The sequence below is a fragment of the Diadema antillarum genome, unplaced genomic scaffold (genome assembly GCF_040938485.1).
Source record: "Diadema antillarum isolate AM-2024a unplaced genomic scaffold, OU_Dant_1.0 seq00001569_RagTag, whole genome shotgun sequence".
Classification (NCBI taxonomy): domain Eukaryota; kingdom Metazoa; phylum Echinodermata; class Echinoidea; order Diadematoida; family Diadematidae; genus Diadema; species Diadema antillarum.
Genome location: NW_027272290.1, coordinates 306407 through 325314, shown reverse-complemented (window position 1 = coordinate 325314; position 18908 = coordinate 306407). Strand labels below are relative to the sequence as shown.

Below are 18908 nucleotides of genomic sequence, written 5' to 3'. Positions count from 1 at the left end.
CTGGTCGCCATGAGCGCAGCACAAGCCCCCATACAACCGCAAACACACCCATCACAGGAACAAACAAACACACCACTACCACCACACTCCAACCAGCAACCACACACCACTACCACAATTCCAAACAAACCCAACACCGAAACTCTTCAAGCGTGACGCGCTAAGTATTTTGTAGCCCCAGCAAGTATGCCTACAGCATACAAGTTATTTCACCTATCATAATATTCACTGTACACTCTTCTCCAAGTCCAAAATAAAACCCAATGTACATTATTCTCCAACAGGCATGTATTTTGCCATCAGTACAACAAAATCAACATGATCAGCAGAACATATGATTATCATACAGTCTGAGTGCCAAAGCAAGATTTTGGTTACTTAGTATTTCTTTACATGATTTCGCCGCCACGTGTTCCTATTATAGCCATTTCTAAAGGTGTTATCAGAATATACAAGTTTCATAAAAACACAAGACGAGTTTCAACATTTAAACAAAAAAAGTCACACAATTAACACTAGACAATATAGAAGAACTTCACATCTTGGGAACCGAAATGTTAGCCGAAATACAGTAACTTCACATCTTGGGATGGGGGGGGGGGGGGGGGGGGGGGGGCAATCTTGGCGGTCATCTTTATGGTCATTTTGTATGTCTTTTGGCATAATAAAGTTATTAGTCATATCTTTGTGTTCGTACGTTTCAGACTTTCATCTCTCAAAAAGGATGCTGAAACCGTTTCAGAATACGCGTATAAACGTCCTTTTATATATTCATTATTGGGACGAATTCGCTGAATTATTGGTTTGATAAGGAAATATAGGCCTAAAGGAATTCCAGATTTTGGCAGCCATCTTGTATATCTCAAAACCTTCGAGGATACAAGAGGTGCATCATTCGGATTCGGATTCAGCATGCTCAAAAAAAGAGGAAAGAACCATAGTGTTTTTTTTTTCAACTTTCACCGTTAATGAAGAAATATGAAGACATTTCACAAAATTGTCCCTATTTTTGCTGCCAATTTGGTGGAAAAAAACAACCTGCTATTAAAAGTCAAAAAACAACTGAGCCGGTGAAACGTATTTATGCAACATGTTGTCCTAATGATTCTATGGAAGAATGGACCGGAAGTTATCATAAAACAGCTACTCACAGAAACTGCAGATCTCATCGTAGTTCGAGAGTTTAGAAAGAGAAAGAAAGATTTAAAAAAATGAAGCGAAAAAGCTTGGTTGGCAGTTGGGATTTAGATGTTGATGAATAGATTAACCATACTGCAGCTTATTCATGTCATCTGTAGTTCAAGTAATTTGAGGTTATGAATAAATCTCAGTATAGTGTCTGGGTCGCAACGTTGCTAAAGACATGGCTTAGTTTGTCTCGGAGTCGTTCACCTACGCTTTACCGCAATATTATGTAAAGCCGGTAATATTATTGTTTGCTTAAAATGTCATGTACCGTTATTAAAATATATTAGATACAACTGAATCGGCACAAGTGAACAATAAAACCGTCCCACACTTCATCACCGCATGCGATATCATTACCATTTTAATGATCTGTCTGCTGGCTATTGTATATTGAATTCCATTTTTTTTCCTATTTTGAATGCCTAATCTGCTGTAGGACTATGTGGTTATAAAACTTTCTTCTAATGTGTCTAAGTTGAATATCATGGATTTTACTTCATTCATGAAACAAAGTATGAATAGAGACTGGTTGTAAGTTTGACAACACAAAATGTGTCTAACTAAGATTTGCATGCACATGTTTGTCTAAAAGAGTTGAATCTTAAAGTTGCTCGAAAGCTGAAGTATTTCTAGGTATTGAAACTAAATAAACAAAATCTAATGAAATGTTATATGTTTGTTTGTCTATGATTTCAGGCAAACGCGAAAAACATTCTTTGTTTTCATGTGGTAGTAAAAATGTCATAGTCGCCACAAATAGGCAAACACGAAATGGAAAGGAAGATGATGCGAAATCGATCTGTCAGACTTGCTTATTTTGGTGATTTTTTGTTGTTGTTGTTGGACAATTGAATTTCGGTTAAATTGACCAGAGAAGATGTTTTGTGTGCTCGTCACATCTTTCTTTTGGACTTGTGTGAAGACTAGCAACATGATACTGGCCTCGACCGTGAAGAGAGTGAGACTGTCATAAATAGCGAGGGCATTGTGGCTAGAAAACCTGATCTCGCCGAAGAGAGTGGAGTTGACTTCATCCGAGACGGCCGACAGACGAGACTCGGCCGACGACGTGGATACGTAATCATCATCGAAGAGTGGTTCAGGAGCAGACACCTTGAATTGTTGGAGACACGTATCCATCCCCTACTCCATCAGCTGCCCTGCGAAATGGCAGGCCTCCGATGAGCACGTGGAACTTGAGGCTGAATCGTGGAATCCTAGAGCGAGGCTCAAGAGTCACTCGGGATTTTTTTTTTCTTCTCCCTCTTCTTCTTTTTCTTTTCTTCTTCTTCTTCTCTATTTCTTCATTTTCTTCATTTTCTCTTCTTTTTCTCCTTTTTCTATTTCTTCTTCTCTTTCTTCGTATTTTTTGTCTTTTCCTTCCCTTTGTTTGATTCAAAGTATTCAGTATGCCCAAAAGTATTCAGGGAAAGACGAGAAAAAAGCGGTTGCAACATTTCCCACATAATGGTTACACCGTTGTACTAAGCATCAGTCGTAGTGTAACTGTAAGAACGTATCTTTTTCTGCAATATACCGTGCATACCTTTACATGGCTTTCATTCTTACCTTTACTTGCTGACACAATTTCGAAAAAAAAAATCAAAATGATTTAAGGACTAGTTCATAATATTCAAGATCAACATCCATTTTTCTTGCATACTTCTAAGCTAAAATGCTTTCAGTTTAACAGTATTCTGTTTATATTTCTCCCATATCTTGAGGAAATCTGCTTCCCATGCATGTCGAACATATTATTGATATTGTGCAATTAAGACCAGTGAACAGTGAAAGTGTGATAGCGTTCGGACAAAACGAAAAGAAGTGTGGATTTGAGACAATAAATGCAACTACTAGTATAGATGAGATAATGCTGTCCTCACATGATTCTCCTCTTGGCAGCATACATGAAAACATATCAAATATAATTTCAGCAATTATTCATAAGTATTACAGAACCAGTGACTAGCCAGTCAGTGCAACTCTCCGATAAGGTAGAGAGAATGATATAATTGTTCCCTTTGACTCCATCAGAAAATAAGAATGAGAATTAGCAGAGCTTTACGACAGCCTCACTGTTCTTTCTTATTTTTTTCGTGCTCTTTTAATAAAGATTAATGAGAATAATGAGGTTACGTATTCTTTTCATCTCCCGTGCAGCTCGACTGCAAGTGTTAATAGTAGCACTTTTGTCATTATCATTTCAGTGATTATACTTACTATCATCACTTAATAATACCCCTGCTATTATTGTTTTTTTTGTTACTATAGTTATTATTTTCATTATTATTATTATTGTTATTATCATTATTATTATTATTATTATTATCATCATCATCATCATTATTATTATTATCATTATTATTATTGTTATTATTATCATTATTATTATTAGTAGTAGTAGTAGTAGTAGTAGCAGTAGTAGTAGTATTGTTATCATCATCATCATCATCATTATTGTTATTCATTATTTCATTTCATTTCATTTTATTTCATTTCCGGCCAAAGTATACAATATGACAAATGCATATAAACAAATTAAAGTACAATGTAACTTATGCATATCCAAATGACATTTAAATGCACGTGATTTGTTTACAATGAAACAATAAACATACTTTCGATGAGGTTATTATTAACCTCATTTTTATCATTATTATTATTATTATTATCATCATTATTATCACTCTCATTTCTATCGATATCATTAGCATCATTATGAAGAACCAGTCTCCATAACTATTACCTAGTTGGCTATCCATTGAGTAGCTGTACTCTGAATAACCTTGCTGCCGAGAGAGGGCGCGGTTACTTAATCTCATCTCAATCGGAGCTGATCTCAATGATCTCCATGCCGTATATCTTGTGCGGATGAAAATATTGGCAGTCTCGTAATGCGACGATATACTTTTCTGAGTTGGTAATGTGCATTATGACACTAACCAACGGTATATAAGTGTAATATCAATTATGCGTTCTAGCCACAATTTTACATCCCTTCAAACATAATTTAAATGTGAAAGCCTCGTTTTTGGACAATTCACCAAGTATTCATCAAATTATCTAGATGAATCACATTAGTCGGATATTACAATACTGAGAGAAAGTTTGTCCGAAACTACCTAGTAAACTCTCATCATTCATCTTATCTTCACAGTATCCAAGCTTGTACCATTTGCCTACGGACAACATAATGCGGACAAAATAATGCTGAAGACACGAAAACCATGGAAGGCGTAGATGCTGGAGTTCGATATCGATCCTACGTCTGGTCAACGATTCTGGCCCTCAATAAGCCATCATCAGAACCCTTAAAAATCTTAGGACCCACCCCCCCTTAAAATTTCGTAAATGACCCCAGAATAATCCAGTCATAATAGATTTAACAAAACAGTATAATTCGTCATATCGGTTAATGTTATATTAAGTAATCACACGAAACGAGCAAAATTTACTAAGTGAAATATGAGCACACCATTAATAGCTTGACTCTTTACAGAGTAAAAACGCAAGGCTTTAGGTTACACCTTAGTCTTTTGATGGTTTCACATTTATCAAGAGCAGCGCCTTTGAGACATTAATTGTGATTATGGAGTCAAACATTGATCGCTTACATGAAATCGATGTAAGGCATTTAATATCACTTGTTTGGAGAAGAAATCAATCTTCCACACTAGGAGTACGTCAATGGGTATTATGAATCAAGCCTTGATTTCTTACAAGAATGCAATGAAAGATATACTGTCACCTTGTTCAAGAGGAAATTGATCCCTCGCCTTGAGTGTATAACATTGGGGATCATGAATCAAAGTGTGATCGTTTACCAGAAATCAATGAAAGACAGTCGATGTCACCTTATTCGAGAGGAAACCGATCTCCAACACCGAGCACGATTTGACCTAGATTACTGTAAGCCGAGTGAAAGGCGGCACGTTCTACACTACTAGATTTTCTTTACTCACTTTCGAATAGAAAATGATGACAAAATGTCAAGCAATTGGCTTCCCTTCGATCACATTATAACTAGAAAGCTGATAGCTTAAGGAGCTTGGATATTTGCGCGACCACGGAGTTCATTACACGAAGAAAGCCTATAATCTCGACGAATGCATTTTGCTCCCGTCTAGCTAAACATCAGTATCACGTGCCCACTTTTCGGCGGGCGTCATTACGTGCAAATTCATATCCCCTCGCAATCTTCATATCCATCATCATCAAAACGAGCAAGATTAGTTCAGTTCCACCCCCTTCAAAACACATATACCCAATCACAATCACACACGCACACACACACACACACACACACACACACACACACACACACACACACACACACACACACACACACACACACACACACACCATACACACCCACACACCATAATGCACACGCGGTCATGATCTACCTTATACCATCATTCACACTCATGCAGAATATGTAAACTCATCCACCCGCAGATCCACACCCTTGAGCATGCACGAACTCCCACTTCAAATACCCACGTACACATACACTTTATACGAAGAACACTGTCTCTACATTCATCGAACCGTCCTATTTGAGCGTATACTTTTTATCCACTTTTGTTTAGTTTACCTGTACTCTAAACAAAATCAATACTATCCTCTCCCAAGCCTAGCCCTAAAGCTTCTTTACGTGAAAAAGAAAATATGAAAACTTTCCTCCCAGATTAAACAAGGGGAATATCCATGAAATTCAGTTATTGCAGTACACCAAACTTTAGGCCGACTTGAGGCAGGAGGCCTTCGACGGGACGATAACGATGTCACACCTGGTGGTTAATGTGTAATCTGTGTTAAGTCTTTAGTAGTTCTTATATCACCCAAAAATAACTTCTTTGGGGATTACGCATGATATCATTTCCAATGTATTCTAGCTCTTAGTGTTATCAATTTTAGCATTGTGTGGAAAATCAAAGTACCATTGATAGCGTGTATTTTTTTTCAATAGTCTTTGATATTGTTCTGTTGTTTGATGTCGTTTTTTATGGAGTAATTTCATCTATGACGTCATAGATACCCATCTTGGCAGACACAGCATGCTCATCTATGGGGGAAAGGGTGACAGGAGGAAAGAAAGGAACGACGATTTGACCGCCATTTTTTTTTCTTGGTCGAGCTGACAGAATTGAAGATCTGTAGTCTTCTCTCAACAACCAAAGATGGAAAGTCCAAAAGACAAAAATTTAATGTAGTCACTGCAAATCAGATGGAGTGATGAAGTCAAATAAAGCTTCGCAAGAGCTCCACGGAAGTGCACACAAATCTTTACTTACTTATCTTTTGACATGAAGTTAAAGAGAAAATAAGATTGTGTCTTATTAGTCAAGTTATTTCTGTGTTGTATTCATGATCCCTTTGCAATATTATACCTCAGGGGATTGAGGGGTTGTAGTAGTCATATAATCTTAAAAATAGGAACTAAGAAACATTTCTTTTGTGTGCAGGATAATGTAAGATTTCTTTCTGTACTTCTATCCATAAGGCAATAACTTATTCTCAGGATGAGATTGAAATAGCAAACTATTGAAGAAGAAATCCACTCCAAAATCTTATCAATTTCATGAGAAAGAGAAAAAAATCTCTGCAGATGAGTGCAAAAATGATTCAAATCCTGTAAGAAATAAGGAAGTTATGAAATTCTGAAACTTCAAATATTTTCGGAAAACACTTTTTTACCGGTTATTTTTGAATATTCAAATCAGGAAGTTGATGATGTCATGCCATCACAATTTCTTATTCATTTCATATACAGAAATGACAAATATATCCTATTTCACCAATGAATATAAAAACTTGCCTTAAGAACCACCCCCCCCCCCAAAAAAAAAAAGTTAACTTTAACATACTTTTTTCGGTATGGGAATATGCTCTTACTTGACTTTCAACTTTCAACTTTCAACTTTATTTCCATTTCCATCGAATAAACAGGGAAAATTATATACAATGCATTAACAGAACATATTTGTAACAATTTCAAAGAAAACGTACATGTGATCACGAGTAACAACATAAATTCCTTTTCTAAGGTACGGTATATACATATTATACATAATACAAGGATTAGAATGGAAATGGAGGGTCCCGCTAAGAAGCAAAGTTTGTAGGGTATGGGACCCCCTTGTAGGGTATGGGACTTGTATTAGCTAAAAACAACAAAATTTTCCGAGTTTCATATACAACTGTATAACATACATAAAAATCTGTGAGAGCATGACATCATCAACTGACTCCTATGAATATTCATAAGGACTGGTCAAGAAATGTTTCCCGAAAAACAAAAAAGTAAAGTTTTATAATGTCACATTTTTCTTATTTCATATCCGATTTTTGTGTCATTTTTGTAACGGCATTTTTATCTTTCTTTTGGAGTTCATTTATTTTTGGGGTGGATATCCTCTTTAAAGTAACAAATACTAAAAAGCAATGCTTTCTCTCCTTGTGTTTTCCTTTCATTTCCTTTTTTAAAGTGTAGGTTCAATCACACACTTTTTCTCTTAAAAAATAATGAAACAATGCATTTTCAAAATTTGATCGATCGATGTTGTTTCTTTTGCATCAAAAATGCAGATTAATTTGAAAAAAAAATGCAGGAGCAATATTCTGAAAACTTAACTAAAGAAATGAAAGTAAGAAGCACAATTAAGATACCGCACATCATTAAAATATACAAAACAGCATACCTGTACTCTGAGGAATGTCGAAAGGTTGTGATAGTGAAAAAGCTATCATCGTTTTCGTTTCACGGTTTCCTCAGCTTAAATAAGTGCGTTGGAAGGCCTCGAAAATATGTGTATACACAAGGTATACATTTTGTACTTGGAGAAGATTTTCAATGCGGTGCAGACACTTGTGATTGTTTCGTCACAGCGCGTTTCACCATTCCAGCACACGTGGATTACATATCCTTACACACGTATTGTTATAAAATTGGCTTTAGAATCTCTGCAATCTGATTGGTCAATTGTCATGCATTGATTTTTTACTGATCCACACTGAGCCATGCGTCCGGTAAAATCCGAACGCATGGCTCAAGTTTTGTATAGTGTAGTAGGTGTATCGGACGCTTGATGGGGAAAATGCTTGTATTTCATGAATTTACGGGCCCATTTTATAACACAAATTAATGATGCACAGGCCTATCTCGTGGATCAGTGAGAATTGGATGCTCTCGTTTAACTCTGGAAGTCTTAAACCCACTCGCTGCGCTCGTGGGTTTAAACAGTTCCAAAGTTAAACATCCAATTCCATCCAATTCTCACCGATCCACTCTGTCCTGTGCATCATTTTTGTATATTGTCGCCTTTTTCTAAAGAGTTTATTACGAGCATTTAATTTTGGTCCCATTCACTGCAAATACATCGACATAGTTTAGCTACCTTTTCCGGCGCAGAAAACACTGGTGAGCAAGCTTGACCCCTCACAGGGAAGAAAATTATGAGGGTTCTTCTTCTTCTTTTTTTCATTTTTCTTTCATGCCTGAATCTGTCTTTAGATATCGCTGGTTCAGTGTTGCTCCTCCATCTCCCGCTAAGATCTCCCCCCCCCCCCCCAGACCTTCTCTCTCTCCCCCTCTCACCATCCTTCCATTACTCTCCTGTCCTCTCGTTCTTTCACCTATGTTTTTTCCTCTCTATCGTCTTTCTCTATATCCTTCCTTCTCTCTATCACCTCTAACCGTCTCATTTTCTCTCCTTCTCTGATTTTCTCTCCTATACCCCTTCCCTTTCACGGGCTGGCCGGCCTGTCTTTCTTCCTACTAGTGCGTCAACAATCGCTCTTCGGACGCACTTGAAAAGTTCCCTGGCGGTTTTAGAGTTCTGGCGGGCTCTGTGTCCATACAAATGACGCTTTATGCTGCGTAAAATCTGCGTGGGAGAGAAGAAAACGAACAAGTTGTGCAGAGAGAATGGACACTGAGGAGAAAGAAGGAGATAGGAGAGAGAGAGAGAGAAAGAGAAAGAAAAGATGAAGAGGGGGAGAATTGATATGGGTCACCACAATAACGTCCAGTCCCTCGGACTCTTTCCACCGCGGGCGTAGATCACGTGACATTTCCTCGCACAAGTGTACACAGTGCGGCACAAGCATCTATACAGCTATGATTGTAATTGCTCCCAACGAAGGGAGAAAGGTGATATGACTGCGTTGTTGTCAACTTCACATTTCCTGTTGTTTGCCTTTGCCAAATTCGCATTACGAAATCGCTTTCTGTGACTTGAATTTCCTAGCGTTATTAGATGGCCAATATCATTTTCCGACCTGCTTTCCACCCTTTCTCTGTCTCTTTCTCCTCCTTTCTTCCGTATACACGCACCTTGTGGCAACTGCCGCCTGCTTGATTAGTTGTGCTTTCATTTCTTTATTTCTTTTTTTTTTTACAAATTAATGTTGGCCTATTAATTCAACTATTTGTTATGTCTATTTTTCGTTTATTCATTTACATTTATGAATTTCTTTATTTACAGACTTTTTGTTTCTTCATTTCTTTTATTTATTCATTTAATGTTATCATGACAATATATATTAATACTTTAATAAAGTCATTTTTCATAGGTAGATGAGACACGCTGGGTTTTGGGTTTTTTTTGGAGGGGGTTGTTGTTGGGTGGGTGTTGTTGAACCATCTGTATATATATATATATAATATATCGTCGGCGACCATCCGAACCGTCGTATCTGTCAGCGGCGTGCGAGAACACGTTTTCGAGAAAAACGCGTTTGAAGTTTGGTGGTCCTTTGAAGTCTAGTGTAAAGAAATTTCTTGCTTTTATTCCCGATCTTTTTATATGAAAAGAAAGGCAAATTCCAGACGATTCGTATAATATATGTATTTAAAATCATGTATGAATAAAACTGATGCTACGTTCACAAAAAGAAAGGCCTCCGCACAGGAAGAGTCGAAAAACAGGTATACGACGGTTCGGAGATCGCACTCTCAGTACGCGCGGTCATCCGAACTGACGTATCGGGGTGATACGTCAGTTTGCTGAACGCGCGTACCGAAAGTGCGATCTCCGAACCGACGTATCCTATTCTTATAACACGCGCGTCTATGCGATATGCATGGTTACGTGGTATTTATCTGTAAAACGAGTGATTTCGTGCATATTTTTGTGTGAATGCAACTATTCTGTGTCATAATTTCATGAGATGTAGTACAAATATGTGACCGTGCACCTCAAAACGAACATAAAGTCGCACACACTGATTTTGCGTGAGGACTGAAAATAAGTGAAATGGGTCAACCTAGCCGATCTTGACTTTTTCATATTTTCTGAAAGAGCGGGTCTTCTTTTACATTATGCTAAAATTTGGTATCATAAAACGGGCATTAAAGTGTGTTTTTTTAGCAGTTTATCTCGAACATTTTTGGTAGAATAGCGTCATTAGGTGTGTCTTTAGAATCCCTTTTTCATTTCTGAAAAACCTTGTCCACACTTCACTTTCAACTCTAATAACTTTTGAAAAGATAGTGCTACTGCTTTGAAAGTTGGCACTATGGACAGAATGTGTTAATGAGGCATGCTTAATTTCAGTTTAATCTAATAATCCCTTCATTGTTGTTACTCTGGTGATTTACTTCCTGTTTTTTGTTCCATTCATCGCACAGCCAGCATGGTTTGGTAAAGATTTAAGCGCTTGAATAGACATTGTACTTCAGAGCCTCTTTTCTCAGTTCATATTTTTCCTGAGTTTGTGCTTTCTTTCCAATATTTGGATAGGTTAGGAGAGTCCATTTCATTTGAGTTACACATCATTTTAAAGCTTAAAGTCTGCTCTTTCAGAATATGGTCTTAACTAAAAGTTCATGTCTGGCGACTTTTTGTTTGTTTTGAGGTGCAGGGTCACATATGTCCAAGGTCTAGTTTTGGCATGCATGATGAAACACTGGTAGGGGAGGGGGAGATTCCTCTGCAGATTTTTTGTTTGTTTGTTTTGTTTTGTTTTGTTTTTTTGACATGAATTACGCTTCAGGCATCAGACGAGAGTTCCTTTGATGTAAAAAACAAACAAACAGACAAACAAACAATCAAAAAACCCACTCCATGTTTAGGACACATTATCTTTGATCAGTTTGTATCTAATTTGTATCACGCAAAAAGTGGTTATGCATGTATTGTGAAAGAGGTGGGGCCTATGAAATTATTGCTTTTCCATTGCAGCCTGCCTCTTCTTTTTCCTCTCATTTCATCTTCTCACTGCTCTCCTCCACCTCTTCTCTTTCCCTTGCAACGTTTTAACCCTCTCTCCCACTCTCCAATACTGTAAACAAAAACGAAAATCAAACATCCAAGCCTTGCTATTCTTTGTGATAATTCATGCCGCAATCATGACTGCAATGACCTAACTTTCATTCTTTCTAAGCTGCCATGATGAATACTGTACATTTTAACCCATGAATAAAGATTTTCTTTTATAGCTTACATGCATGGCAGACATAATTCATGATCATTCAGTTGGGTAAAACTCAATTATCAGCTTGCTCATCAGAAATAACATGCAAAAAATTTACTTAGCCACACGTCTGTCTCACATTATTGTTTTTTTATATAATTATACATGTAAACAGTTCAGGACTCTGAAACAGATGCAAATTAATTTTCTACGCAGAAACATCCACACACACAAACATGGATTGTACTTGTTCACACAAATAATAAAAGGTGCATTGTCCTACAGACTTAAATGATATTCAAGTAGTACTATGAATATCATTTCACTTCCAATTATATATGCTGACATTTTAGTGTGCATAATATTATGATTTCCTCACGATATGAGGTCACAGTACATAGAAGAGAAAAACAAAACAAAACAAAGAAAGTGAGTCTTGAGACAAGGCTGCATTAAAATGCAGCAATATTTATTTCAAAATCAATCCATATATCCCATCCAAAAAGAAAAGAAAAGGAATGAACATGTCCTTAAATACAATGGTAAAATTTCATTAAAAATTTTTGAATTTACAGAATGATCAAGATATCTGTGGTAAAATAGATATTGATTTAAATTCATTGATAATGAACATGTCCTTTAATACAATGGTTACATTTCCTCGAACATTTTTAAATGTACAAATCAAAATGTCTTTGGTTAAATAGATATTGATCTAAATCAATTGTTAAACCGATTTTAACATGAGAAAATTGTACACAATGCAGTTTATATTGAAAAACATTCTGAAACATTCATCAGATGGAAATGGCTTAAAGCAGAAGGCCAACTTCCTCCTAATATTAGTGAATCTCTAATAACTCAGGTCTTAGGGCTAAAAAAAAGTACATTGTATGATTTGAGTTGTTATTACAAAATGTGCATGTTTGTGATTGTACTTTCATTTCGATATAACGGTAATATCTACGCAACGGTCCTACAGAAATCAAATCACATTTGGAAGGAGGAATAGAGCTGTTACATGTACATCTTTCACAGGAAAAAATATGACAATTATTGTTAAAGAAATATCAAAGCTTATTATGATATCATAGAATATTTAATAGCTATAGAATAGACAAATCATAACATGGCAAATTGTGGTGGGGAGATAGTGCGGAGTGATAAATTATCAAAAATTTGAATACATAGACTAAATTGCTTTTGCATGCACAAACAACTGTAGGCACCATAGGCAAGCAATAATTAGTGAGAAGTTGGTCAGAGCTGACATTTTGCTGGGATGGATCTGATGGTGCTTCATTGTTCAATTCTGGTACAAAGTGTGTATTGGTATCTCTTGAATGCAGTCCATGTCCTTGGTGATGCCAACTGGAAATGAAGAAAACAAAAAGGAAAACAAGATACATATGGTGCATAAATATTACATTTGTTTTATCATATTATCAAAAGACTGAATTTATCATTTCTTTGAAAGGACAAGATGTCATCCATCTTACAACTCATGTGGATCCATGCGAGGACATATGGGGTGTAAGATGCCCTTATTGTTTTTGTTTTTTTGAACAAAATATCAACAGAGAAAACTGGAGGACGTGCGTGTGGTCCCCCCCCCCCCCCCCCAGACACACACTTTACAGAATTCCTGGACCCACCACTGACAACTGCAAAAAAAAAGAAAAAATTACATATTAGCCAGGATGCTACATTCTATGCTTGTGTATAGTTGATGTCATTCTTTTTATTTGTTATTATATGACAGCAATAGCATCATTTATTCCGGATTACTAATGGTTATTCCAACAAGATTGAGTCAGCAATATCTGGTTGGGTTTCCCGATTAGATTAAGTGCTTTACAAACACTCACCAGTGAGAAGTTGCAGGTCAGAGATGACATTCTGCGGGATGGATCTGACGGTGCTTCATTGTTCAATACTAGCATTGGTATCTCTTGAATGCAGTCCATGTCCTTGGTGATGCCAACTGGAAATGAAGAAACAAAAAGAAAAACAAATGCATATGGTGCACAAACATTATATTTGTTTCCATCATATTTATTGAAAGATTGACTTTATAATTTCTTTTACTAAGATTAACCTTTTAATAGCACAATTTTCAGGTAGCCCTTTGTAAATGTCCACAAACAAGATTTTTTTTTTGCCCAGCAGAGATCGGACAGATTGGTGATCTGCATCAATGCAAAAGCAGTCAAACGGTACATGCATCCTCATTTGAAAATTGCTCATAGATTATCACTCAGCTTGGAAGGTCCAGGTACAAATGGCAGACAAGCTACATTCTCCAGTTGTGTGTTAGCCATTTGCTACAATATGACAAAAAGGATAACATGTCATCCAGATTGCAACCAGCGGTTAATTCATGTGGGGCACATCAGGTGTAAGATGCCCTTTATTTTTGTCTTTTTTTTAACAAAAGAAATAAACAGAAAAACTGGAGGACGTGCGTGTGGTCCCCCCCCCCCCCCCCAACTTTCACAGAATTCCTGGACCCACCCCTGACAACACAAACACTGGTACATGGTAGCCAGGATCCTACATTCTTTGCTTGTGTGTAGTTTATGTCATCCTTTTTAATTGCTATTAAAGTGTATAAGACAGCAATAGCATCATTTAATCTTAATTGCTGATGGATATTCCAACAAGATTAATGCAGCAATATCTGGCTGGGTTTCCCAACAAGATTAAGGCTTTACAAATACTCACCAGTGAGAAGTTGGTCAGAGCTGACATTGCTTCGTTGTTCAATTCTGGTATTGGTATCTCGTGAATGCAGTCCATGTCCTTGGTGATGCCAACTGGAAATGGAGAAAACAAAAAGAAAAAGAAAATACACATGGTGCATAACTATTACATTTTTTTTAAAATCATATTTATTGAAAGATTGACTTTATCATTTCTTTCAAAGGACAAAATGTCATCCAGATTACAACCCATGGTGGATCCATGCGGGGACACATAGGGTTTAAGATGCCCCCCCCTTTTTTTAACAAAAAAATTAACAGAGAAAAACTGGAGGACATGCGTGTGGTCCCCCCCCCCCCCCCCAATTTGCAGAATTCCTGGACCCACCCCTGAAAACTGCAAAAAATACTGGTACATGGGAGCCAGGATGCTACATTCTATGCTTGTGTATAGTTGATGTCATTCTTTTTATTTGCTATTATATGGCAACAATAGCGTCATTTAATCTGGATTACTAAGGGATATTCCAACAGGATTGATTCCGCAATATCTGGTTGGGTTTCCCAACAAGGTCGAGGCTGTACTAACACTCACCATTGAGAAGTTGGTCAGAGCTGACATTCTGCTGGGGTGAATCTGACGGTGCTCCTTCATTGTTCAATACTAGCATTGGTATCTCAGGAAGGCAGCTGATGTCTTTTTTTATGCCAACTGTAAATGAGGAAAACAAAATATACATAGCCTATGTTTATTTTATTGTTTCTATCAGGTTTTTTTTAAAGATTGAATTTATCTTTTTTATATTAAGATTAACCTTTTAATACCACAATTTTCAGAAAGCCCTATTTAAATGTCCACAAACAAGAGGGTTTTTTTTTGCCCATCAGCGGAGATCGGACAGACTGCTGATCGGCATTAATGCAAAAGTAGTCAAACGGTACATGCATCCTCATTTGAGAATTGCTCATAGATTAATTATCACTCTGCTTGGAAGGTCCAGGTACAATTTGCAGACAAGCTACATTCTCCAGTTGTGTGTTAGCCATTTGCTACAATATGACAAGAAGGATAACATGTCATCCAGATTGCAACCAGTGGTTGATTCATGTGGGGCACATCAGGTGTAAGATACCCTTTATTTTTGTCTTTGTTTTAAACAAAAGAAATGAACAGAAAAACTGGAGGACATGCGTGTGGTCCCCCCCCCCCCCCCCAACTTCACAGAATTCCTGGACCCTACCCTGACAACTGCAAAAAAACACTGGCACATCGTAGCCAGGTTACTTCATTCTTTGCTTGTGTGTAGTTTATGTCATCCTTTTTAATTGCTATTAAAGTGTATAAGACAGCAATAGCATCATTTAATCTTAATCACTATTATGGATATTCCAACAAGATTAATGCAGCAATATCTGGTTGGGTTTCCCAACAAGATTAAGGCTTTACAAACACTCACCAGTGAGAAGTTGGTCATAGCTGACATTTTGCTGGGATGGATCTCCTGGTGCTTCGTTGTTCAATTCTGGTATTGGTATCTCGTGAATGCAGTCCATGTCCTTGGTGATGCCAACTGGAAATGAAGAAAACAAAAAGAAAAAGAAAATACACATGGTGCATAAATATTGCATTTTTTAAAAATCATATTTATTGAAAGATTGGCTTTATCATTTCTTTGTCATCCAGATTACAACCCATGGTGGATCCGCGCAGGGACACATGGGGTTTAAGATGCCCTTTTTTTAAACAAAAAATAAACAGAGAAAAACTGGAGGATGTGCATGTGTTCCCCCCCCCCCCCACCAATTTACAGAATTCCTTGACCCACCCCTGACAACTGCAAAAAATACTGGTACATGGTAGCCAGGATGCTACAGTCTTTGCTTGTGTATAGTTGATGTCATTCTTTTTATTTTCTATTATATGACAGCAATAGCATAATTTAACCCGGATTACTAATTGATATTCCAACAAGATTGATTCAACCATATCTGCTTGGGTTTCTGAACAAGATTAAGGCTTTACAAACACTCACCATTGAGAAGTTGGTCAGAGCTGACATTCTGCTGGGATGGATCTAACGGTTCTCCTTCACTGTTCAATACTAGCATTGGTATCTCTAGAATGCAGCTGATGTCCTTTTTGATGCCAACTGTAAATGAGGAAAACAAAATATACATAGTGCATACATTTTACACTGTTACTATCCTATTTTTTTTTTAAAGATGATTTTAAAAAAAAATTAAGATTAACCTTTTAATACCACATTTTCAGATAGCCCTATGTAAATGTCCACAAACAAGAGTTTAAATTTTGCCCATCAGCAGAGATCTGACAGACTGTGGTGATCTGCATTAAATGCAAAAGCAGTCAAGCGGTACATGCATCTTCTTTCCACAGTCAATTGCATGTGCTTATGAAGAATACAAAAACATTGGAAGTGAGGCACAAAAATAGCATTTGCTGATAGGCTTACAAACTCTTTTGTTACGTACAGGGCACCCGAATGGCGTCAGTAAGCCAAAATTCTTTAAACTCAGCCTTGCTGGCTACACACATAGATTTTCAGTTTTGCAGCAAAACAAGGCATTATGAAATTGGAAAAAGTAACCAACACAAAATACAAGCAGATGTGACACAGAAAAAGAAAAGAAACTGATAGAAGGTCTAATCTGTTCATTAAAGTTTTTTTTTTTTTTTTTTTTTTTTTAGGCATAACACAAATAAACATAAATTAAGGCTACACAAGTACACGCTCATGTCTTTATTGTGAAAACTTGGTATACCAGGTTGTGCTGTCTATGAGTTGACACCATAAAAACCTTATATACCAGGCACTACTTCATTGCATTCATACAGTATGGAGTAAGCTACTTCTAACATTGCAGCACAGTTATGAAGTTATTAGAGGCATTGAATAAACACACACACACACTATATACTGTCCATACTTTTTACTACAAGTATGTATTCGTTTGTGTGCGCACAATCTTACCTAAGTTCGCCAGGTAAATGTTGTCATCATCGTCATCATCAGAAGTATCATCTTAGTCACTGCTGTCTGCGGTGCTTGTGTTTCCATCATCGCTACTGCTTTCAGAATTCTTTCCCCCATACACAGCAGTAACTGTGCCTTTCCACAGTTTCCTGTGCCATCGCATTGACACACGAACTCCAAGTCGTGGGAAGCATGCCCTTCCTGAATTTCAGTTGATCAACAGATACGGTATTCCTTGTACCATCTTTGTCCCAAAGGACTTCAACATCTGTTGGTTTCCCTGAGGACAAAGAGCTGTAACAAACAAAAACAAAAACATTCACTACAAGTGTATTAAAAATATATTTTTTAATTTTAGCAGAAATGTTTTACCTCAAGCCTATCTAGTGGTCTATTTTTACATTGATCATAAAAATGCAAAAGCACAATTCAACTCATATTATAAAACGGATAGAGGGCGAAGATCCCCTGTGCTTATGGTACTGCAAAACTACTCTCTAGAATGTGTGGGCACCTATAGCCTAGCTAGGCTAGATCTGACAATTGGAACATTGCGTTAAGACCTCAATTTATATATTTTAATTGTAAAACATCAACGTATTACTATAAGATATCACAGGAGGGGCTTACTCAAGTACTGCCCTCTGGCATGTTAACACACTAAAGCCTTCATTGCAGTGATTTCAATATTATGGAGACTTGGCACTCACAGCGACATAAAAATGCATAAAAATTCATACTCATGATCAGTACCGGTACCGTACCGGTACAAAGCATTTGCAGTTGGCTAGATCTCTGAACAACACACATGTATTTATGGGCCAGCATAATTTAATCCTACTCCTAGAGTCCTAGGAATCCTAGTATCAGGTGAATTTACAGACGTTGGTAATTTATAATCGTTCATTTTACTATAGCCAGTATAGCCTATGCTAGGCCCTTCTACTACTAGATCCTTGGCTTACATTGGCAAATTCACATGAGATACATTACACTCAGATTTGGGTGTTTTTCTTTGTGTGTGCTTGCAAGCTTGGGGCTCAATCGGCCATAAAAATATAAGTAATTAGAACCTATCATCAGAACTCTAGGGTCCTACACTCAATGATGAACCAGCGATTAGCGGCTCTAAATTGTTGGCTGTGACTACGTAACTTAATTGTTAGACTCGTCTAGTAATCTCGTACTTTTTGTGGTAATTCCAGAACAACTCACCCTGAAGTGTTAACAGTTTGGCATTGCCCACACCCACTACGTATGAGGTCCATATATGGACCATAAGCACATAAAGCCAACTCAATGAGATCATTGTGAACGTTGTTTTCTTCTAGATTAGTAAGGGTCTATGATTTTAAACTCTACTAGAGTATCCCTTTGTACCCACATATTTATCTATACACAGGACTACGCCTAACAACACGACGACATATTTGGGGAAACCCACGACAATCTGCGTATTTATCTTGACAAGTGACAATCTTATGGATAGAACTTGCTTGGGTCTGTTCATTTTAATTGAAATCGCACGATTTCATAGCTACTCACAATAAAACTCACCGGTCCTGGGGAGGGTCCAGTTGACGCTCCATCGTCTGCTTCTGCC

At 37.2% G+C, this 18908-nt stretch overlaps 1 protein-coding gene across 1 annotated transcript; it reads right to left on the bottom strand.

Annotated features, from left to right (window-relative positions):
- Positions 1-1263: 1263 nt before the first annotated feature.
- LOC139710804 (uncharacterized) lies at positions 1264-17459 on the bottom strand. The gene is made up of 7 exons (XM_071622712.1): positions 17303-17459; positions 16343-16459; positions 15767-15880; positions 14905-15021; positions 14332-14423; positions 2127-2301; positions 1264-1292 (listed from the first exon to the last, which is right to left on the bottom strand). The coding sequence occupies exons 2-7, from the start codon at positions 16416-16418 to the stop codon at positions 1264-1266; spliced, it is 603 nt and encodes a 200-aa protein (XP_071478813.1). The 5' UTR covers positions 16419-16459; positions 17303-17459.
- Between the last annotated feature and the right edge of the window lie 1449 nt (positions 17460-18908).